Source organism: Antechinus flavipes, chromosome 6 (assembly GCF_016432865.1).
Source record: "Antechinus flavipes isolate AdamAnt ecotype Samford, QLD, Australia chromosome 6, AdamAnt_v2, whole genome shotgun sequence".
Lineage (NCBI taxonomy): Eukaryota > Metazoa > Chordata > Mammalia > Dasyuromorphia > Dasyuridae > Antechinus > Antechinus flavipes.
The window spans coordinates 16,413,648-16,433,495 of NC_067403.1; the positions used below are offsets into that span (position 1 = coordinate 16,413,648).

The 19,848-nt window shown below is 40.8% G+C and overlaps 1 protein-coding gene across 1 annotated transcript; it reads left to right on the forward strand.

Moving 5' to 3' along the window:
- The first annotated feature begins 281 nt into the window (after positions 1-281).
- Positions 282-9,073, forward strand: SMIM20 (small integral membrane protein 20). The gene is made up of 3 exons (XM_051964537.1): positions 282-474; positions 7,411-7,467; positions 8,236-9,073. The coding sequence occupies exons 1-3, from the start codon at positions 366-368 to the stop codon at positions 8,271-8,273; spliced, it is 204 nt and encodes a 67-aa protein (XP_051820497.1). The 5' UTR covers positions 282-365; the 3' UTR covers positions 8,274-9,073.
- The last annotated feature ends 10,775 nt before the right edge of the window (positions 9,074-19,848 follow it).

The following is a 19,848-nucleotide window of genomic DNA, read 5'->3' on the forward strand; positions in this document are numbered from 1 at the left end:
CTATCACGGGACGCCACGGGACGCCACAAGCGGGCGGCTCTTTCAGAGCCCACCCAGACACGTGACTTGCTCTAGTTTCCCCCGCTCCTCCCGCGGACTTCCGTTGCCCTTCCTCCGACCCTACACTCCTCACGTGCCCCAGGCCAGCGAGATTAAAGTCCCGTGCAAGGTGAGGAGGAGAAAGGGGTGGGGGCTTGCCCAGCTGTCCCCGCCCCCAACTCCTCTGTCCGCGCTCCCTGCTTTCCGCCCCTTGCCCCGGAAGTGAAAGCCTTTCCCCGCCCTCACTTCCGGCGCCTCGCGCGAGTGCCGGGCGCTACCTGGGGTTCAGAGGCTGCGATTCGTGCGAGACACCCCGAGCTTGGGTCATGACTCGCAACCTGCGCACGGCGATGATTTTCGGCGGCTTCGCCGTCATCCTGGGCGCCGTCTTCTACCCTATCTATTTCCGGCCCCTGATGAGGACCGAGGAGTACAGTGAGTGTGACCTCTGACCCGGGCGGTCAGTCCCCGCCGCTGTCCCCCTGTGCTCCCGGGTCCCTCGGACCCGACTCGTTCCCCCTCTCGCCCAAGTTGGGTGCAAGCTTAGCCCGTCCCTCATCGCAAGTCCCCAAAAGGACCCCGTCCCATCAGTGCCTCAGTCTCACACCCGGTACCACGCCGAGGGGGCTGGGGCCCTGGGGGAGGGGGTGACACGAGACGGAGCGTCCTGACTGGAAACCGCTCGGGGGTGGTTGTGGCTGACGTCATCCGAGTGCAAAGGACTGTGGTTATGCCAAGGCCAGGCGGCCACATGCCGGGCCCAAGCCGGGGACTCCGCTCCCAGTCTAAGATATTGAGGGGCAATGATTACAGAAGGCCCCCGGGGGGGGCGGCACTCAGCCTGCCGACCTGGGGCTCCGAGCCTCATCTAGTAGGGCAGCTGCCGTGCCGAGCCACCTTAATCCCGACAAGCTAGGGGAGCCTCCCTAAGGAGAGGCCGGGGTGGAACGGGTGCTGACTCCTCCGGAACGGTTGTAAGCGCGCCAGGCTCGGCAGAGGGGAAGGTCCCCAGCCGCCAGGGTCCGGGAAGGCCTTTTGGAAGAGAAACCTCCACAGACGGGCGGGGGGTTCTGTGTAGGAGTCGGGGCCGTCTCCAGAGACCGAGCCAGGGCTACAGTGTGGGCTGTAGGAGATCCCTTTAAGTGATGTCATCCGTCCGGCTGTACTAGCGCTGTATTCGTCGGACGGTGGTTAGCGGCAAACGGAGATTGTAGGCCTCAAAGAGATCGGGAAACACCGACGGATCCCTGCCAGCAAGTGCCCAGCTCCCCGTCCCGAAGACATCTCTCATGGCAAATTAATGGGAACTTGGGAAGTGAGGGACTTTAGAATGGCAAGAAGGCATAAGAAATCAGACCCGGGGGTTCCAAACTTGTACTGGGGTGGTGTAATAATCATGGAAGAATGTGTTCTTTTAAAAGTAGATATTTTTATAGAGCTTTATGGAATATTCGGTTGCTGCCCCCTTCCTGTGTGCTTTAGACTAGGGCAGGAGATCTTGGGGTCCAGAACTTTAAAAAAACCTTATTTCTTGCATTTCAGTTTAATTAGCTTTGTAATCCTATGTGTTTTATGCATTTAAAAATATTGTGAGAAGGGGGTCCTGGGCTTCAGCTGATTGTGTGCAAAGGGTCGGGACATAAAATAGGTTCAGAGTCCCGGAGCAGGCCTCCTGCCCAAAGCGAATTACTGAAAAACTAACAGAGGGCGCCGGAGCGGAAGTTAGGCCCCCTCCAAGCTCAGCTTGGTACCCGCCGTGGCTGCCCCCCATTTCATCCCTTCCAGCAGCCCAAGGTTCAGGGCACACAAAGAGCCGCGGAGCCTCTGCTCTGTGGGACCAGGTCTGAGGCTCTCCTTCCCGCTGCCTTCCGGGCCACACTGTCAGGAAGGACTCCCCTTAACTGATCTGTGCAGGCATCCCCTCCAGGCGGGACCCAGCACAGCTGCTCGGGGCCTCACACACCGGCCCCCACCACACACCCTGGCACAGCTGGCGCCTTCGAGGCTTCGCTCCAGGTGCCCTCGAGGGCAGCACTGCCCAGGCTCTCCCCCACCCACAGGCCCGCGGTGAGCGCCCAGCACCCACTGGGGCCTGGCCGCCTGCCTCCATCTCCGGCCTTGTAGCTTCTGGGAGGGCCGCACCTTGGCGTTAGGTCCCCAGTGAGTCTGCCGTCTTGCCCAGGAATCTTCCTCACTTGAGGTGCTCGGTCTGTGGGTCGAGACCTGGGACAGTTTGATTCCCTGTCACCCCAGGAGCTGCACAGAAGCCTTGGCTCTGACCGCCAGATGTGGGGTTCTCGTATTGTTGGGGCCCCTCAGGAGCTTCAGCCCACAGGGAGAGTGTCCCTTGTGTGGGTAGACCGCTATGCTGGAGTTGGGCTAACCGCAGCGGGCACTGGGGAGGCAAGCGAGTTATCCGGGTGTCCCCGCATGGCACAGGTGAGGGCAGCTGCCGTGCCCTTTCTGTAGTTGTCCACAGAGGGGAGAATCCTTCCTAACATGATGTGATGGACTTGGAACACGGTGGGAGGAGTGTTACACAAACACTGTTATTTAGGCAGATAACACATGGTAGGTTTATTTCAGACATGAAAATTGAAAGCTAAGAAATTACTTTAAAATTTTTTTTCAAAGCATTCAGTGGGTTCTTACATTAATGAAACTCACCAGTCTCCCTCTTCCCCCTTTCTTCCCTTCCCCCTCCCCCCCCCCCCCCCCCCCAATTCTTCTCATGCTCTTTGACCTTTGAGGATTAAAAATCTCCAGTTCAGTCTGCAAGGCCCACCTCTGCCTGTGCACCAGGGGGCAGAGTCTGCCGGTTGTAAGACCCTGCTGAGCAAGCCTAGGGAACCTGGCCTTTGGAATCCTTTTGCTGCAAAGGATTCCTTAGCTCTCAGCCATTCACTTTTTTCCTGTCTTGCCCAGGTTCAGAGAGCTTGCTCCTGTCTCCCCTGAGAGTAGAGCTGTAGCCATGGAGAGCTGAAACTTGAAGAGGGAATGGCTGTTTTCTTGTTAGCATAACAATTTCTTATCATCCTTATTTGTTCCTGTCACTCCCCTGCTCAGATATCTTCCATAGCTCCCAATTGCCTCTGGGATGGGATTCAGACTCCTCCATTGAACATTTCTGGCCCTCCACAAGATGTTCCTATTTCTCTTTTCAGCCTTATTTTATACTGTTCCCTTTTCTGCAAACTTTATATTCCGGTCATACTGGACTACTAGCTGTTCGCAAAATTTGACAGTACACTTGCTGCTTCAGTGCCACCCGTAGGTCGCCCCTCACTAGAATGTACTCCATTAAGTTTCTCTCAGAATCCATGTTTTCTTTGTGTTCTCGGGCCGCCTGCCGGGATCTCCTCAGGTGTCAGTGGTGGATCACAAACCTCCTTGCAATGGGGACTGTTTTGTCTTTTTATTCTAAGTTTCTAGCATAGTGCCTTGCATACAGTGGCTACTTAATAAAGGTTTGTTGATTAATTGGTGTAGATTGGGACAAAAAGAATGATAGAATATCACAGTTGGAGGGAAGTTTAGAACTCATCCTAGTCCTACCTGTACCTACAGAGAAAGCTCCCTGAGCTGCTTTCCTGTTCTTTTATAACTAGAACTAGATAATTCTAATTTCTAGGAAACTTAGCTTTTCATAGATGGAGAGCAAACACACATAGATACATCTCTATATCTCTGTGTAAGAGAGAGAGAGAGACAGGGACAGAGAGCGCGCACTCACACTTAAAATCCTCTCGCTGCAGCTTCTCCACAGAGGCTTAACATACTGACACACAGCTAAGTGGTTAATGGTTAAGTCTGGCCCCGTTCCTGCCGCCATCCTGACCCCTCTACCTCGCCCCACCTTCTAATGTGGCAGTCTTTCCTACAGATGACATTAGCTAATTATGGATGTCATAATATGTTTATAAACACACTGTAAATTTATATTGAACTTGCATTCATAGAATACAAAATATCCTACTCGGATATTTTCCACATAATCTCATCTCCCATCCTGTACTTGGGCAGTTTTCTGAACTCAGCCATTTGAATTCAAGTACTTTGCCCATAGACTCTCCTTTTATTCCTCTTAAATTTCGTCTTCTCAGATTAACCAAAGGTTCTAGCCTTTTTTTGGCTCCTTCTCTCAGTTCATTAGCCATGCCCACCAGCTTTCTGTCATGTACAAATTGGACAAGCATGCCATTTATGAATTAATCTAAATTATGGATGAAAGTGGTAAATAGCCCAGGTCCAAGGACATCCTTCCCCTCAGAAATCTCTTCAGGTTAATTTCATTCCATTAATGACCTTTTATTTGGCCTGAGTTTACTTAATCATCTTGACCACTTCTTTCAATATGGTTGACCTGGATAGCGTGAGAGATTGTCGAACGTTCCCCTAAATTAGGATTCCTGTGTTTACAACATTCTCCTGCTCTCTCAGTCTAGGAACTCTGACAGAAGAAAGATGTACCGTTACACCCAACTTAAAGATAAGAAAACTGAGGTGATTTGTCTAATGTCGCGCATGTAGTAAGTGGCAGAATCCAGTGCTCTTTCCACAATAATATATAGCTTTTCTCATTGCACATTCCCAAGTAAGAATGTTGTCTCTTGCTTGGATTTTGCTCAATATTGTGAATTTATATAAAACTTAAGGCTTCAAAAACATGAATGGATTAAAGAACCTTGTGATGTAGATAGGATACTAATATTCAGTGATTGCTTGGCAGAAAACAGGTTTGGCAAAGTATTTAAATCGGTAACCCAAGCAAAGCCACAGAGATAATCAGCATTAAAACAAGAATTAAGAGATTATACCCTGTTTAAAAGAAATCCTTAGCTGTTTTCAAACTTCATTAACAGTTAGTGAAAAACCGGGAAGACAAAGATTCCCTTCTTGGTAATATCTCTGAGGCATTACAGTGGTTTAAGGAATAATTAGATATTCTGGCATCACCACCAAAAGCCAGCTTCCTTTAGTGTTTCTCAAAACAGGCTCATTGGGATAATAGTTGTCTTTAAGAAACTTTGTTTTGCCTTCTATCACCTGACTTATCTCTCTCCCCCATCCCCCCAAGGGTTTGCTACCAAGATAGCTGATTTCCTTAAAAATGATCTGCTTAGTAATAATAGCAGCTTGTGTTTATATATCATTTTGCAGCTTATAGAATTTGTTAACAATTTGGTGTAATGGAAGTAGCCCTGGTTTGGGAGTCAGAAACCCTGAATTTGTATGATTTTGAGTATTCAGTTAATCTCTTTGTATCTTAATTTCCTTACCTGTAAAATAAGAGATTGTTCTATGTGATTTTAAAGGCCCTAAAATTTCCAGATTCAGTGGTTCTCATGACAATCTTATGAGGTAAACCTTTCAAATATGGTCCCCATTTGACAGATGAAAAAACTGAGCCTAAAAGCTTTAAAGTGGCTCACTTAAGATTATACTGTTAGTAAGCAAAAGGTCTAGAATTTGAAGTGAGGCCTCCTGACTCTTGGTTCTGTAATGGAATCTCTGATTCATTATCATTGGGCAATCTTTCCCACCATTCTCTTGTTAGCAGAGAAAACAGGGAGAAGAGTAGACATGCTTTCGTCCTAGATTAGGCGAACTGTGGTGGTCATTGCTCTTTTCTCTTGATTTGTTTCAAGGTGACCATTCTTTGAGAACTTTATTGCAAAGAAGGCTTTGGTTCTACAGGAATATCAATGGAAAGGATGCTCTTTTGTACAGCACTCGGCTCGGAAAACTACAAGTTAATGGACTCCTGACAATTTATTGTAATTATATAGAGTTACTGCCTTTAGGAAATATTATTCAAACATATTTTAATCTCATATAAATTCAGTTATATTCCAGTTCCCACTGGAAGAATCCAGAATTCCCACCCCAAAAGGGAACCTTAGAGTCAATTAGTCCAACCCCTTAACCTCAATATCAAATTTACAGTCTTGCTTGCTCTCCATCACTTGGAAACACATTATAAAACACCTCATCAAGGCAGTTAATTCCTTTTGGGAATAATTCTTGGTGTAACTTTTTTATTTGAGCTGAAATACTTCACTTTTAGACAAACACTTGGACCTGAGTCTAAAGCCTTCTCCCTGACAACTCTTTATATAGTTGAAGACAAGTCATTTCTCACCTATCCCTCCTCCTGTTTTCTCTCTGTTAGTTTTTAAGGAAATATAATACAGTGACTTTATTTTTTCTTATTAAGTCATCATTGTCTCACGTCTTCAAATTGGGTGTCTGTTCCCAGAGGAACCCGACCCCTCCCCCTTCCCCCCCTTATCCTGCCATTTTCCTGTTTGTGAATACAAAATTGAGTGTTCTTTTATCAACCAAATAAGTAAGTAGGATCACTCAATTGTGGGCAGTTATTCCTTGGGGTGGGAGTTGTAAAAGCAATAAGCTTTTAATATAAATTCTTGCTTATTTGTTGGATCATGCCATTTATATCTTTATAGGAAGCCAGAGAATCGAGTAAAGAAAATGATCCACCAGTAAAATAGTAGAAGAACTAAATGTGGATTCAAGGAAACGCTGTCAGTCTGATTAAAACAAAGGTTTTATTGCAAAGTTTAATTATTATAATTTTCTAGTAAATGTCCTTTGGCTACAAGTCTGTCTCTTAAAATACCACCATTTGTTTGGCAAGATTCTTAAAATAATAAGTCTCTGTTTTCACAAGACTTGGTTTTATTCTAAACCACTTAGAGAGATGTCAGAATGCTAGAAGCCTACAGACATAAAATGCCCAATTTCTCTTGGCCTTTGCATGTTCAGGACAGCTCCAGAGAGACTGGCATAGCTTCTGTAGCTTTAAATGCTATTACTAATTGGCACAACACCTGCAATCAATTAGGGAAGCTTCAATTACCCAAACCAAAGCCGCCCACCCAAAGATTAATTTTCTGCTCTATTTCCTATCAAAAACATAGCATATTTTCTCTCTTGTTCTTCCATGAAGTGCAGTGCAGATATTTAAGTTGCATCGTATTGTTAATTGTATTTGTTCCTTCAGTTCAGCAGCATTTTCCTTTTGATATCACGCCCACGAGTTCTTTCAAAATTAGTCTCTTTTTGTTTTTGTTGCCTTTCAGAAATGCTGAGAGTACAGAGAATAAAACATTAGAAAAACTATCCTTTGAAGGATTCTCCCCCCCCCCCCCCTTTTGGTTGAATGATATAAAAGCCTCTATGTTTTGCCTTAAGGGATCCAATTGCTACCACCTGAAAACCACAAATGATGACGGCTCAATGGCATCCCTGAATTTTGTTATCTACAACTGCCCCATGACTGTGGCTCTTGAAATCTCAGCTTTTTTCACCCCTGTCACTAAAAGTCATATTTTGGTTTGTATTTCTTAGAATTGGAACAAGCTATAAATCGGGCTGGTATTGTCCAAGCAGATGTGCAGCCACCAGGTAAACTCATAAAACTTTTCATTTGCGGTTTGGATTCTTACTATTTGGGAAAGACATCTTTGCTACCTCGTGGACCATATATACTAATTATTCTGGATTTATTTCTTCATAATATATTCATAATAATTACATAATTGCCAAGAAAAGCTTAAAGTTGGGCATTTTGAATAATTTAACCTAGATACTTTGCTTGTTTGCCTCATTCCTGTTTTGAATATTTAAAATGGGCATTAAAAATACAGCAAAGTAGATAAGGTAAGTATGCAGTTGAATATGAAACATGAGGAAGTGTTTTGCAGGTTTTATCAAATGCCTATTTAGACGCCAGTCCCATGGGGAAATACTGTTTACTTGTAGACTATTTTAATTGATAGCATATTCTTTGTACAAAAAGCAAAGGATGTCTTTATAGTCAAAGAGTTAAGCTACTTTAAGGAAATTTGAATTGTGTGAGACCAAATGATTTCTAGTTCTATGAATGGCTTATTAACTAAAAGTTTAGTAATTTGTGGCAGAGTTCCTTCTCTCACTAGGCCAGATAGCTTTCCTCCTGTTGTGAGGAGATTGTGAAGCCATTTAAGTGTGCCCTCAAGGCTGGCACAGCATTCTAACTGTCTCAGATTCCTGGACTCCAGCAGAGTGCCGGGGCAGTTTGAAACTGCATGGAATTGCACAACTGAATTTTGAATGTCATTTTGTTCACTTGGAGTTGGAGGTCTGAAACTGAAACCCATCTTGTTGAATACTTTCAAATTATTTTTTTCATAGGATTAAAAGTGTGGTCTGATCCGTTTGGAAGGAAGTGAAAAGGCTTGTGTCTGATCTGAATGGGAAAACAAACATCATCATCGCTTCTGTTCTCTTAACAAATATAGGTCATCTCTGTGGAGTGATAACTGGAGAAGACAGAATTTTATAATGGAGTAAATGCTAGTAGTTCCCATAAATATTAATTCTGAGAATTAATATTAAATTTTTCTGAAGTTTCAAAACACCACCGATGCAAGTTACTCTGTTAGGAAGTTGGGGGTGGGGGGATGTATGTGTGAATTTGTTAACTAAATCTCTCCATTTTGGGTAAAGAACAGATCTACTTATTATTAGTCGGTCTCTACAACCCAGGAGTTATGATTGAAATATGGAAAGTACAACACACTTGGGAAGATCTTTCTACTCCCTTGTGTATTACCATTTCCCAGACAAGCTACTAAAATGAAGATTTCAGTAAGCTGCCTTGTGAGATGTGGAAATGTTGGAACCAAGAAAACCTTTTGGACTCTGCCATGTGCGGCTTATTAATAGGCACATAGTCCATCTTACATCTTATTGAAGACGCCTTTGTTTTTGAATGTAAATATGAAATAATGTGAGTTTGGGATCTTTAATAAGAATACATGGATGTGGATTTCAACTTTCCCACTTACAAGTTTTGTGAAACTCTAGATCTCAGTTTTTCCTCTTATAAAAATAGGTAAATTGGACAAGATAATCCAATCCCTTCCAGTTTTAACATTGTATGATTAAGTTACTTTGCATATGTGGTGGAAATAAATGTAGGATTAATACAAGTGTAAATGTGTACATTAAAACCATTTGTTTAACTTTGCTATTGTGTGAGCAGCTCTGTTTGAATATTTCCTTTTGTAAACAGATTAAATCATACCAGGAAGTCATACTTGGATTAATAAGTGGTATGACTGGAGTCTGCAAATATTTGTATTCAAGTGAACATTAAAAAGGTAAATCATAAATGTCCCAAAGGTCCACCGTTGGCATCTATCACGTCCTGTGGTGTACTGCAAAATAGGTATCCAGAAGTTCTATATACTCCACAAGATAATAGAATTCCTTATCGCCTTTGGGCACCTGCATGCAAATTCAGTAACATAATGGGCCGAATGCCCAGGTGGCTCAGTTTAGGACAGTAGAGATTAAGGGATGGAGCACAGAAAGCCCACAGATAGCACGACTGTTTCCTTTAGTTCCTTCTAGATCACGGCTCACCCTTAACCTCTGGCTATTGGGAGTCCACAAAGCTCTGAATTCTCCATGACTGTACAGCAATAGATGCAGAGACAAATAAATGACCTCAGCCCTCTCTATTTTAGAGTTAGAGTAGGGGACCCCAACTAACCCAATGGGTCTGACAGTTGCCATAGAAGTAGGCCCCCCTTTCATACAGCTGAAGGCCCATCCTTGCTTGGACTTGATTAGCCCTACCTCCCCAGTTCTAGGCTTCTTGCTAATGAGCCACCTAGATGCTTCTAAGTAAAGGAGCTTGCTCCATTTTCATTAGCTTGGATCCTCTACTTTCAGTTTATTTATTTTTTAAATTTTAATTAGCATATCTTCAGACCCAGTCCCTGAGCTTCCCATGCCCTGGGATAACTGCCTATTCCATGTTTTTAAATGATTCCTCTCTGAAGGAATTGTCTGCTGATGTTTTCTGCCTGTCCCTGACCTTCCCCACCCTCTTCTGCTTTTCTGTGACCTCAATACCTTTGAATTCCCTGATTCTTGATCCTCAGTCTGGTTTCCTACATATCTACTTTCTGCATACTCGTCAGGAAAACCAAAGTTAGCAATAAGTCAGCGCAGAGGGCTCTGCAGGGGGTGCTTTATAAAGGCTCGCAGGTTTGAGTTCTTTCTGGCTTTTGGATGTTTAGTAATACTTAATGAGTTAAGTCTTGTTTTAGAGGAAAACCTCCAACCCTGGACAGTAGGAGTGGAATGGAGTTTTGTTTTAATGTCACCTGCATGTCCCGCTGCATCTCTCCTGGAAAAGCTGTTCCTTATAGAAAAGAATTTTAAAAGAAAAAAGGAAGATAAATTGAGCAAAATTAGTCAATATAATAAGAGTGCCTTGAATTAAATGCAGCGTTGTACACCTGTAGACTCCCGTCTCTACAGAAAAGCAGGTGATTTCATGTCTCTTGGCCGGGGACAAGTTTGGTTATATTTTCACAACATTTGTCTGTGTCATTTCCATTGTTTCCATGTTGTAATTATTTTGTGTATCATTTTCCTGATTTTGCTTACTTCACTTTGTACATTTGTCTTTGTATTTGTCATGTTCAAACAGCACACTGATATTTCAGTACATTCACGTACCACGTTTTTGTTTAGCCATTCTTCAATTGATGGGCAACTTCTCTGTTCTCGGTGCATAAAAAGTACTGCTATAAATATTTTTGCTGTATATGATGCTTTTCTTTTTGTCACTGACCTCCTTGGGGTATTTGCTAGCAGCAAAATCTCTGGGTCAAAAAAAATTTGTGATTTGCAGGAGTGGAATTTTTCCATTTTGCTTAGGATACATAAATACCTTGTTCCATCCTTGATCTCTGTTCCATCCATCTTGTCGCCTAATCTGTCACCAAATGTAGCTCTTGACCAGAATCCCAGTCTGATGACACCTTAGAGAAAATTTTCTCATTGATTTTAAGTATTTAATCCTATTTTATACAGGCGAGGAAATAGATGCAAAGCAGGCTTGATTTAGGCCCTTTGAATGCCCTGATTTATGGTTTTAGTCTCAATCACTGGCCTGATCTGGCTCCTACAAATGGAAGATGAAAGTTACTGTTCTGGCCAGATTCCAAACGGAAGTTACCACCGTTTGTTCCCCAGGAGAGCTAAGATCAATGCCCAATAATTCGCGAGTTCAACAAATATTTAAACAAAGTATAGTGATTGAATTTTTCTGGAGATATCCTGAAGCTAGTCTGGCCTCCAGATAAAGTAACAACAAAATATGTCTCTAGCATTCTTACAATGATATCCCTGCGACTAAGATACTGCTAGGTCTAATGATCATGGATAACATTTATATGGCACTATGTCCCAAACTCTGTGTTAAGAGCGGGAGGAAAAAAAATGCATGTGTACATAAAATTGATGGCACCTCTCTGCGGAGGCAAAGCCTTGGAAACTGAAGAGGGTTATCCATTAATTAGGGAATGACTGAAGAATTTATGGTGTATAAATATGAAAGAATACTATTGTACTGGAAGAAATGAAGGGAATAGTTCAGAGAAACCTGGAAAAGGCTTGTATGAAATGAGCAGAATAGGAAAAGAATTAAAATAGTGACAGTATTGTATAAGTTTGGAAAGATGCAAGAACTATCAACCCAAAGACTGACTACAGTTCCAGAGGACTCATGATGAAACAGACTACCCACTTCCTGATGGTTGATGGACTCAATTACTGAAATGAGTGTATTTTTGGTATAAGGGTTTTGTTTTTCTTGCTTTCCCAAAAAGATGGTAAGCAAGAGGGAAAAGACGATCTTTTCTTTTAAAAAAATAAAAGCAATATTCCTACTCATTCACTGGGCCCAACTGGACCTTGGAGAAGGGGAAGTACAGAGGAAACACATCTTGATAATCAGTATACTGCAGAAACGTTTCCTAAATTGACTTCATTCTGCCTACCTGAAAATTTGTAAAGCAGCATTGCCCACTTCATATAATGAATCAAACTTAAATTATCTTTTACATCAGCCAAAAAATTCTATAGTGTTAGGCCTTAAAGTTTTTCCACTTGGAGCCCCTTTTTGTTCAAGAGATTTTTACATGATTCCTAGTATGTAGATATATAAACTAGGTGTACAAATCAAACATTTACTGAAGATCGTAATTTCTCCCCACATTCAGTTACACATGCTCATGTTGGGTTGCCACCTACAATTTAAGGTTTGTATAGAATATGTGCAGCTGTTAGCAGGTCTCCTGATTCTGAGACAGGATCTTCAGAAAGGATTTATTAACATCTTTTGTTTTCATACCATTGATTTCTGGGTAGAATACAGTCCACTACTTTTTCTCATCTCCATCCCCACTCTTTGAAAATAAGTTGAGCAGAACCAAATGACAATATTGACCTTGCCTGGCTCTCTACCATTTTGCCCTGGCTTCCTCCCACTGCTAAAAGGATAGAGGCAAGTTTGATTCTCTGATCTGAGCAGATTAGTCAGCTTCCTTTGAGTGTCCTTTCCATTTACATTATTGTAGTTGCATAAATTCTTCTGGTTTTAATTAATTCGCTGGGCATGAGTTCATGTAAATCTCCCCGTGTTGTTCTGAATTCCTCGTTCCATCTTGCACAATCGTTCCCTTTCTTGCTAGTTTGTTCATCTGTTCCCTAGTCGGTGGGCGCTCGCTTTGTTTCCAGATCTTAGCTCTTCTAAAAAGTGCTGCAGTGAACATCTTTCTGTGTCTGTGCCTTTGGACTATATGCCCAGGAATGGTTCTAGACTGTGACTGACTGCTTTGCTTTTCTCACCTAGGTCCCACTTTGTGTTATCAAGGGGACAATGCAGTTACTTGGGTCTGGTAAATCACGCTGTTACCTTCAGAGTCTATTTGAGTGTATAGGTCTGCTCACCCCTGCACTAAATTCCTCCAAATTGCCTTGCTTTTTGATCTGTTACTGTTTTTCCCGTCTCCTTTCGAGAGGTAAGATGGCCAGATGGGTAATGCTGGGCCTGGTATGGGGAAGGTCCCGATTCTACCTCACACTGCTTCTCTGTGGCAGCTCCCCCACCCATTTAGCATGGAGCCAGCATGGAGTCTCCCTTCCCTCTTGTTAATAATTGCCCCCATCCACAGGCCTGGATAAGGCCCAGGAGATAAAGCTCATAAAGCACTCTGCAAACCTTAATGCTGTAGATAAAGTTAGTTACTGTTGGTCCTACTTGCCTTCATTGTGCCCACCTGTCCCAGCTGGTTTTCCTGTTTCACCTCCGCCCTCTTAGCAGTCAGATAAACAAATTTGTTAGAATTTTATGTGAAATTGGGCCTCACTTTTAATTTATTTAGTTTAAGGGATTCTAAGGGAATTTGAAAAAAAAAACTTTTATCACAATAAATCAATATAATTGGTTAGGGTTTTGTTTTGTTTTTTGGTACTTCATCTATTTAGATATAAATCTATGCATTTTATGCATTTAATAGTATAATTCTAAGAAGTGGGACAGCTCGGTGATGTTGTAGATGGAGTGCTGGGCATGGAGTCGGGAAGGCTCATCTTCCTGTGTCACTCTGAGCAAACTCAATTTGCCTCAGTTGGCTCATCTGTAAAATGAGCTGGAGAAGGAAATAACAAAGCCCTCCAGCATCTCTGCCAAGAAAACCCCAACTGGGGCCAGACTGTTGAAAAAAAAAAATAACTAAAGAACAGCAGCCAGAACAATAGGAAGAGATTGATAGCTTTCACCAGATAAGGAAATTGAATCCCAGAGAAAGGAAGTAGCCAGTAAGTGTGAAATTTGAAACTAGAACTTCTTTCCAGTCCAATACTATGCCTCCTACATATAGGCCAGAGTAAGCATGAAGACTAAAATTAGAATGTGATAGAAATTGGTTGAATTGTCTGGGGCTGTTTTTTTTCCTTCAGAAAGGAATCATCTCTAGCAGCTTTGTGTTAATCTTCAAACTGACCTTTTATTTATGCTCTCCCCCTCTCTCTTGCAGTTTCTAATAAATACCTTTCAAAAGACCAGCTATTTTAGGGGGAGCAATTTACTTAAAGCAGATGTGGAATCAATTTGGGCAAATGTGCTTCACCAGCTTCTGTACTTTCTCACGGAACTAAACATCCCCCCAAAAGCACCTGAGCCACTTCCGCCTCATATACTCAAAGCCCCGTAAGCTGTATCCAGGGGAAGCCTGGATAAAGGCGTATAGCTAGCTGTCCTTACAGGTTTGTTGGTGAGTGACACACTCCCTTAAGAACGCCACAATGAAAAGAACTAATGTCCAGTTTTCAAATGGCTAGAAAAGAGTTGCTTTGGTAATGTGTTTTTGAATAAATAAAATTATTTTCTGAAGAATCAGTTTATTTTTAATGTACTTTTTCTGTTTAACAGCTGGCACTGATGTCTATAGGTAGGGGAAAATTCATAGAAATGCTCAATGGGACGTTATATTTGTGTGATAGTCGAATTGGAACTTAGTTTTAATGGTTCCTGCCCTCCGCAAGATGGGTTTTCAACTTTGGAGGAAGCCACTGATGTGAAAGACTAGTTCCAAAACCTGGTTTCTGCTCCTCCTATTGACTATGGCTACTCCTTAACCAGTTTTTGTGGGCTATAAACTGTGAGCCAGAGCCATGCTTACTACTCTTAAAGCCATGAAGTACAGTCTCCTACATTTCAACTTTCTCCATTGTGGTTTTGCTAGATTGTGGGCCAGCATGGGAAATAAAATAGGAAACTTTTTGGGAGTTTTGCCAAAGCCACAGACAATACGGAAAAATTTGGAAATTCAGAAATGAATAAAATGTATGTATAGTATTGTATAATATCAACATATTTTATCTTTTAATACTATAATAATTAAGACTTGTTCTCTAGTATGAAGAGAGGGTCAAAATGGTTTACATGGATTTTCCAGATCACAAGGGTATCACACTCACAGTCCCCTAGCAATGTGGAAGGATAATTGTATCATTTAGATACATTCTAGGTATCAAATCGCTTAACATAGTAAAAGCACAGAATCGATCATTAAGAAATTTGTTTTCATGCCAACTCTGGTAATATATATGAACTTGGTCAAATTATTTAAATTCTCAGGGTCTTATTTTCTTCCTTAGTAAAAACATGGATTAGATTAGTTAATCTCTAAAAAGGTCCCTTTTGACTCATTTGTTTTATCAAGCATAGCTTCAGAGTTTTCGTATTAATATTTATGTTTCCCTAAAGTTTAATTTCAAACCCAGGCTCCTGCTAATTACTTGTCCATATCTGAACATGTCTAATAATAACCATGGGTTCTTCTTGTTAGAAACTGAGCGGCTGCCCATCAGTTGGGGAATGGCTGAATAAGTTATGGTAAATAAGTGTTATGGAATATTATTGTTCTATAAGGAATGAGCAAGAGGATGATTTTAGAAAGTCCTGGAGAGACTTATGGGAACTGATGCTGAGTGAAATGAGCAGAACCAGAAGCTCATTATACATGCAACAACAAGACTATACGATAATCTGTGGCTCTTCAACATTGAGATGATTCAAACCAATTCCAATTGTTCAGTGATGAAGAGAGCCATCTACACCCAGAGAGAGGACCATGGGAACAAAGTATGGATCACAACTTAGCATTTTTACCCTTTTTGTTGTTGTTTACTGACATTTTGTTTTCTTTCTCATTTTTTTTTCCTTTTTGATCTGATTTTTCTTATGCAGCATAATTGTGGAAATATATATAGAAGAATTGCACATGTTTAACATATATTGAATTACTTGCCTCTGAGGGGAGAGGGGGAAGGGAGGGAAAATTTTAGAACACAAGATTTTGTAAGGATGAAAATTATCCATGTGTATATTTTGAAAATAAGAAGCTTTAGTTAAATAAAAAAATAATCATGGGTTCTTAGTATGAGGAGCTGTATGGGATGCAAGTATGGCATTTTTTTCCCTTCAGAAACTTATATTATGTTCTAAAGCACCTGTCACATACGACAAAGAAATATTTTGCAGTCAGTTTTGGTTCTGCTTTTCTTATTTTTCTTCCTCGTTTAGGTTGATTGACACGTTTCATATCTAATCAAGCAAATATTTGTGCTTTGGGGATACAAAGAACACATAGTCCCTATGGGCAAGAATTTATCATCTAGTTATCGAGACAAGGCATAAAACACACGAAGAGTTAAAAGAGGCAAGACTAGACAGGACGATGGAAAATGTCCCCCATGATTAATTCATTAAAATTAACAGTCACCGAGTGTAAGGCCCAGTGCTAGGTACAAGGATATAAAGAAGCCTAAAAACATGATCTTTGCCGTCACAAGAATTTACAATGTTGTTTGTAGCTACAAGACTTACATAAAAATTCCAAGATGAATAGTTCTATCTTTGTTCCATCATCACCTTGAAATTCGACATACCAGAAACAAAAAGAAATACCTGAATTTATCACCTTTGTCCCCAAACCAGTTTCCCTTCTGGATTTTTAAATTTGCATTTGTGGTAATATTATTCTCTTAGTCACTTAAGCTAAACGCTTCATAATTATCCTTGTGTCCATCTTTCCCATTCATATCTGATCTTACAGCCTTTCATATTTCTATATACTTAGCAAAATTTTAAGGCTATTTTGATCATTTGTGTATCAGACTCATTGTCTTTATTAAATGAAAATCTTAAGGCAAGAGTTCATGCCCGTCAGTTTTGTGTTTTGTTTGTGCCAGTATGCAGGGACGAGAGAGATTCCTCATATGTCCTTTAGCTTTGAAATCACAGTTCCAATCTAATCCCATTTATATCATGTTTTAAAGTTTATTTTAAAAAAATTGTGAAAATGTATTATCATAATCTCCACATGATAAGTAATTTGAGATCAGAAAGGTGAAATTATAATAAATGTAAGACTCTGAATTTGAACTGAGGCTATTTCAAGACCAGCCTGAGCTTTGTACTATGCATGCTGCATCTGTTATGTTATCAGCCCAGACAGGACTGGAGCCATTCAAATGCTGCTTAGGGAAGAAGGCAATATATGGATCTCAGATTTTCACTTGACTTTTTATATATTTACAAAAAAAAATGGACTTAACAAACACATCAAAATTAGACTTCTAAATTTTTTTTTAAAGCAATTGTCAAAACTTTTTTGATGTGATAACTTTCGATTACTATTCTGGGCTGAGAGTAAGACCTTTGCATTCTCTTCCCCCGTAGTTTCTGTATTGTTTGGGAGAGGAACAAGTGCTATGCATATTTTCCTTTAAAACAGGATGTTCTTGGGCAACTCCAGTTATTTTAGTTTTTTTGCTGAGGCAATTGGGGTTAAGTGACTTGCCCAGGGTCCCATAGCTAGGAAGTGTTAAGTGTGTGAGGCCAGATTTGAACTCAGGTCCTCTGACTTTAGGACTGGTGCTCAGTTATTTTATTTTTAAATGAAATGCTCTCATTTTCAGAATTTTCTACCCTTTGTTTCAGTCCAAAATTAAGCATTAAAGAAGTGGCTGTACCATTTTTGTTTTTCTGCTGCCCTAAAGACCATGGCACCTTTCCATCTGACTTGTCACTGAGACCTTCCATGAGGGTCTTCTCAGCTGAGCTTCCTGAAGGAGTATTTTCTGTTTGTGCTCAATGCTCTGATGCTTTGCCCATACAAAGTGCTTAATAAATGCTTTTTTCACTCATTCATTCAAACTCTGCTTGGAGGATTGACTGACTCATACTTGATTAAGATAGCGTCAAAGAGAGTTTCAGAAAAACCTGAGAAAACTCATATAAACCTATCCAAAGTGAAGTGAGCAGAACCAAGACAATTTGTAGAGTAACAACACGGCTGTAAAAATAAGCAACTTGGAAAGGTTTTTAAAGTCTGATCCAGGGATGACTAGTTTTGACATCAGAAAGCCAGGGATGAAGCATGCTGCTCACCACCTGACAGAGAGAGAATGGATTGCAAAGAAGGCAGATATTTTTAGACATAACTGATGCAGAAAGTAGTTTTGCTTGACTGTGCATATTTGTTAAACGATTTTTGTTTTTCCTTTTTCTTTTTCAGAAAGAAGGAAGGAGATAGAAGAGATAAAAAAATAAGTTTTTGTTTATTGGGGAAAAAAAATTAACTAGTTGCTTAGGAGCCCTATATGGCCTAACACTTGAGACCTACCTATCTGCAAAAAATGATATATTTTCTTTTTCTTTTCAAATTTAGGTAATATTGATTTTTTTTTTGTACTGAAACCACACAAACATGAGCAATTAATATATATTTATTTGTCTTTAATTCTCAAAAGATTATTTTTGTTTTGACAGGAAAACCTATTTGTTTTTATCCTCAGCAACTAGCCCAGTGACTGTTATATAGAAGTGCTTAATAAATGTGTTATCAGTAGACTTGTCTCTGTAGCACAACAATGTAAAAATTCTAAATTACATGTGTATGTGTGTGTGTATATGTGTGTATCTAATCTCTTAGCATATTCAGTGGTTGTTGGTTCCATATACATAAACATTTTGCAGACAACACATTGTTCTTCCAGAAAATCCTCCCTTAGCATTTCATTACAGAGAGGTATAGGGTTCTCCTCCTCCTCCTCCTTATTTTCCTCCTTTTTCTCCTCTTATTTCTCTTCCTTCTTTTCTCCTCTTCTCCTCCTCCTTTTCTTCCTCCTCTTCTCTCTCCTCCTCCTTCTTCTCTTCCTGCTTTTTTTGGAAATTAATAGTATTTTACTATTTTCCAATTACATGTAAAGATAGTTTTCATTTTTGTAAAATTTTGAGCTCTAAATTTTTCTCCTTCCTTCCTTTCCTTTCCCCTTCTCCAAGACAGTGAGCAGTCTGATATATTATTCATGTAAATTGCGTTAAATATATTTGATGGGATTTTTTTTAGGAAAAAAGACAAAATGAAATCAGGAACAAAAGGAGAAAAAGACCTTAGATTTTTTGGATATGGAGGCAATTGGGGTTAAATGACTTGCCCAGAGTCACAAAGCTAGTAAATGTCTGAGGCCAGATTTAGAACCGAGTCCTTCTGGACTAAGGCCAGTGCTTTCTCCATTTAGCTACTTAGCTGCCCCAGGAGATGCTAGATTATTTAAAAGGGAGAAAGACGTGATGGCTTTCTCGTATATATTTACATAGTTTATTACATATTATTTCTTTTATGTATATTATATATTATTTCTTTTATATATGTATGTGTTTATATTTTAGAGCAGGGAGAAGTGGATTCCAATGAAGGTATTCTCTCTGCCAACATACTCTTCAACTTGTATAGTCTCAGGAGTTATTGGGGGGCCCTGAGAGATTAAATGATTTTCCCAGGGTCTTGAAGACAATATGGGTTAGAGGCAGATTTTAAACACACATCAGAGGCCACTGCTCTCCCACTGAGCCATGCTGTTTAAGAAAGAGACAGATAGATGAATGACATGTACAATAAAATGTGTGTGAAGACTGAGGATGAGTTGTCTATCCCCTTCATAACTGTGACTGTTCAGGGAACTAGAAGGGGTAACCTCTAACTTCCTAGGGATGCCTGTTCCACTTGAGATGGCTAATTATTATGTCCATCAATCTGAATCCCCACAATTTCTCCTCGTTGTTTGATCTGCCTTTTAGGACTACTTGTCTAAAATCTTTCCCACATAATAGCCCTTCCAACACTCGAAAAAGAGCTACCTTCTTAAAGTTTTTCCTCATCCAAGTTAAACCTCCTGACTTTGTCTAAATCTTCCAATGTCCTGGTTTTCAGCCTCATCAGGATTCTGATCACCCCCGCTTTGGATGTGTTTCAGCTTATTAATGGCCTTCCTTCCTCAGATTTGTCCCCAGAATTGAACATGATATTCCAGAACGGTATGATTAGCAGGATTATCGCTTTTCTCACAATCTGGCCTAAGACTGCATTCACT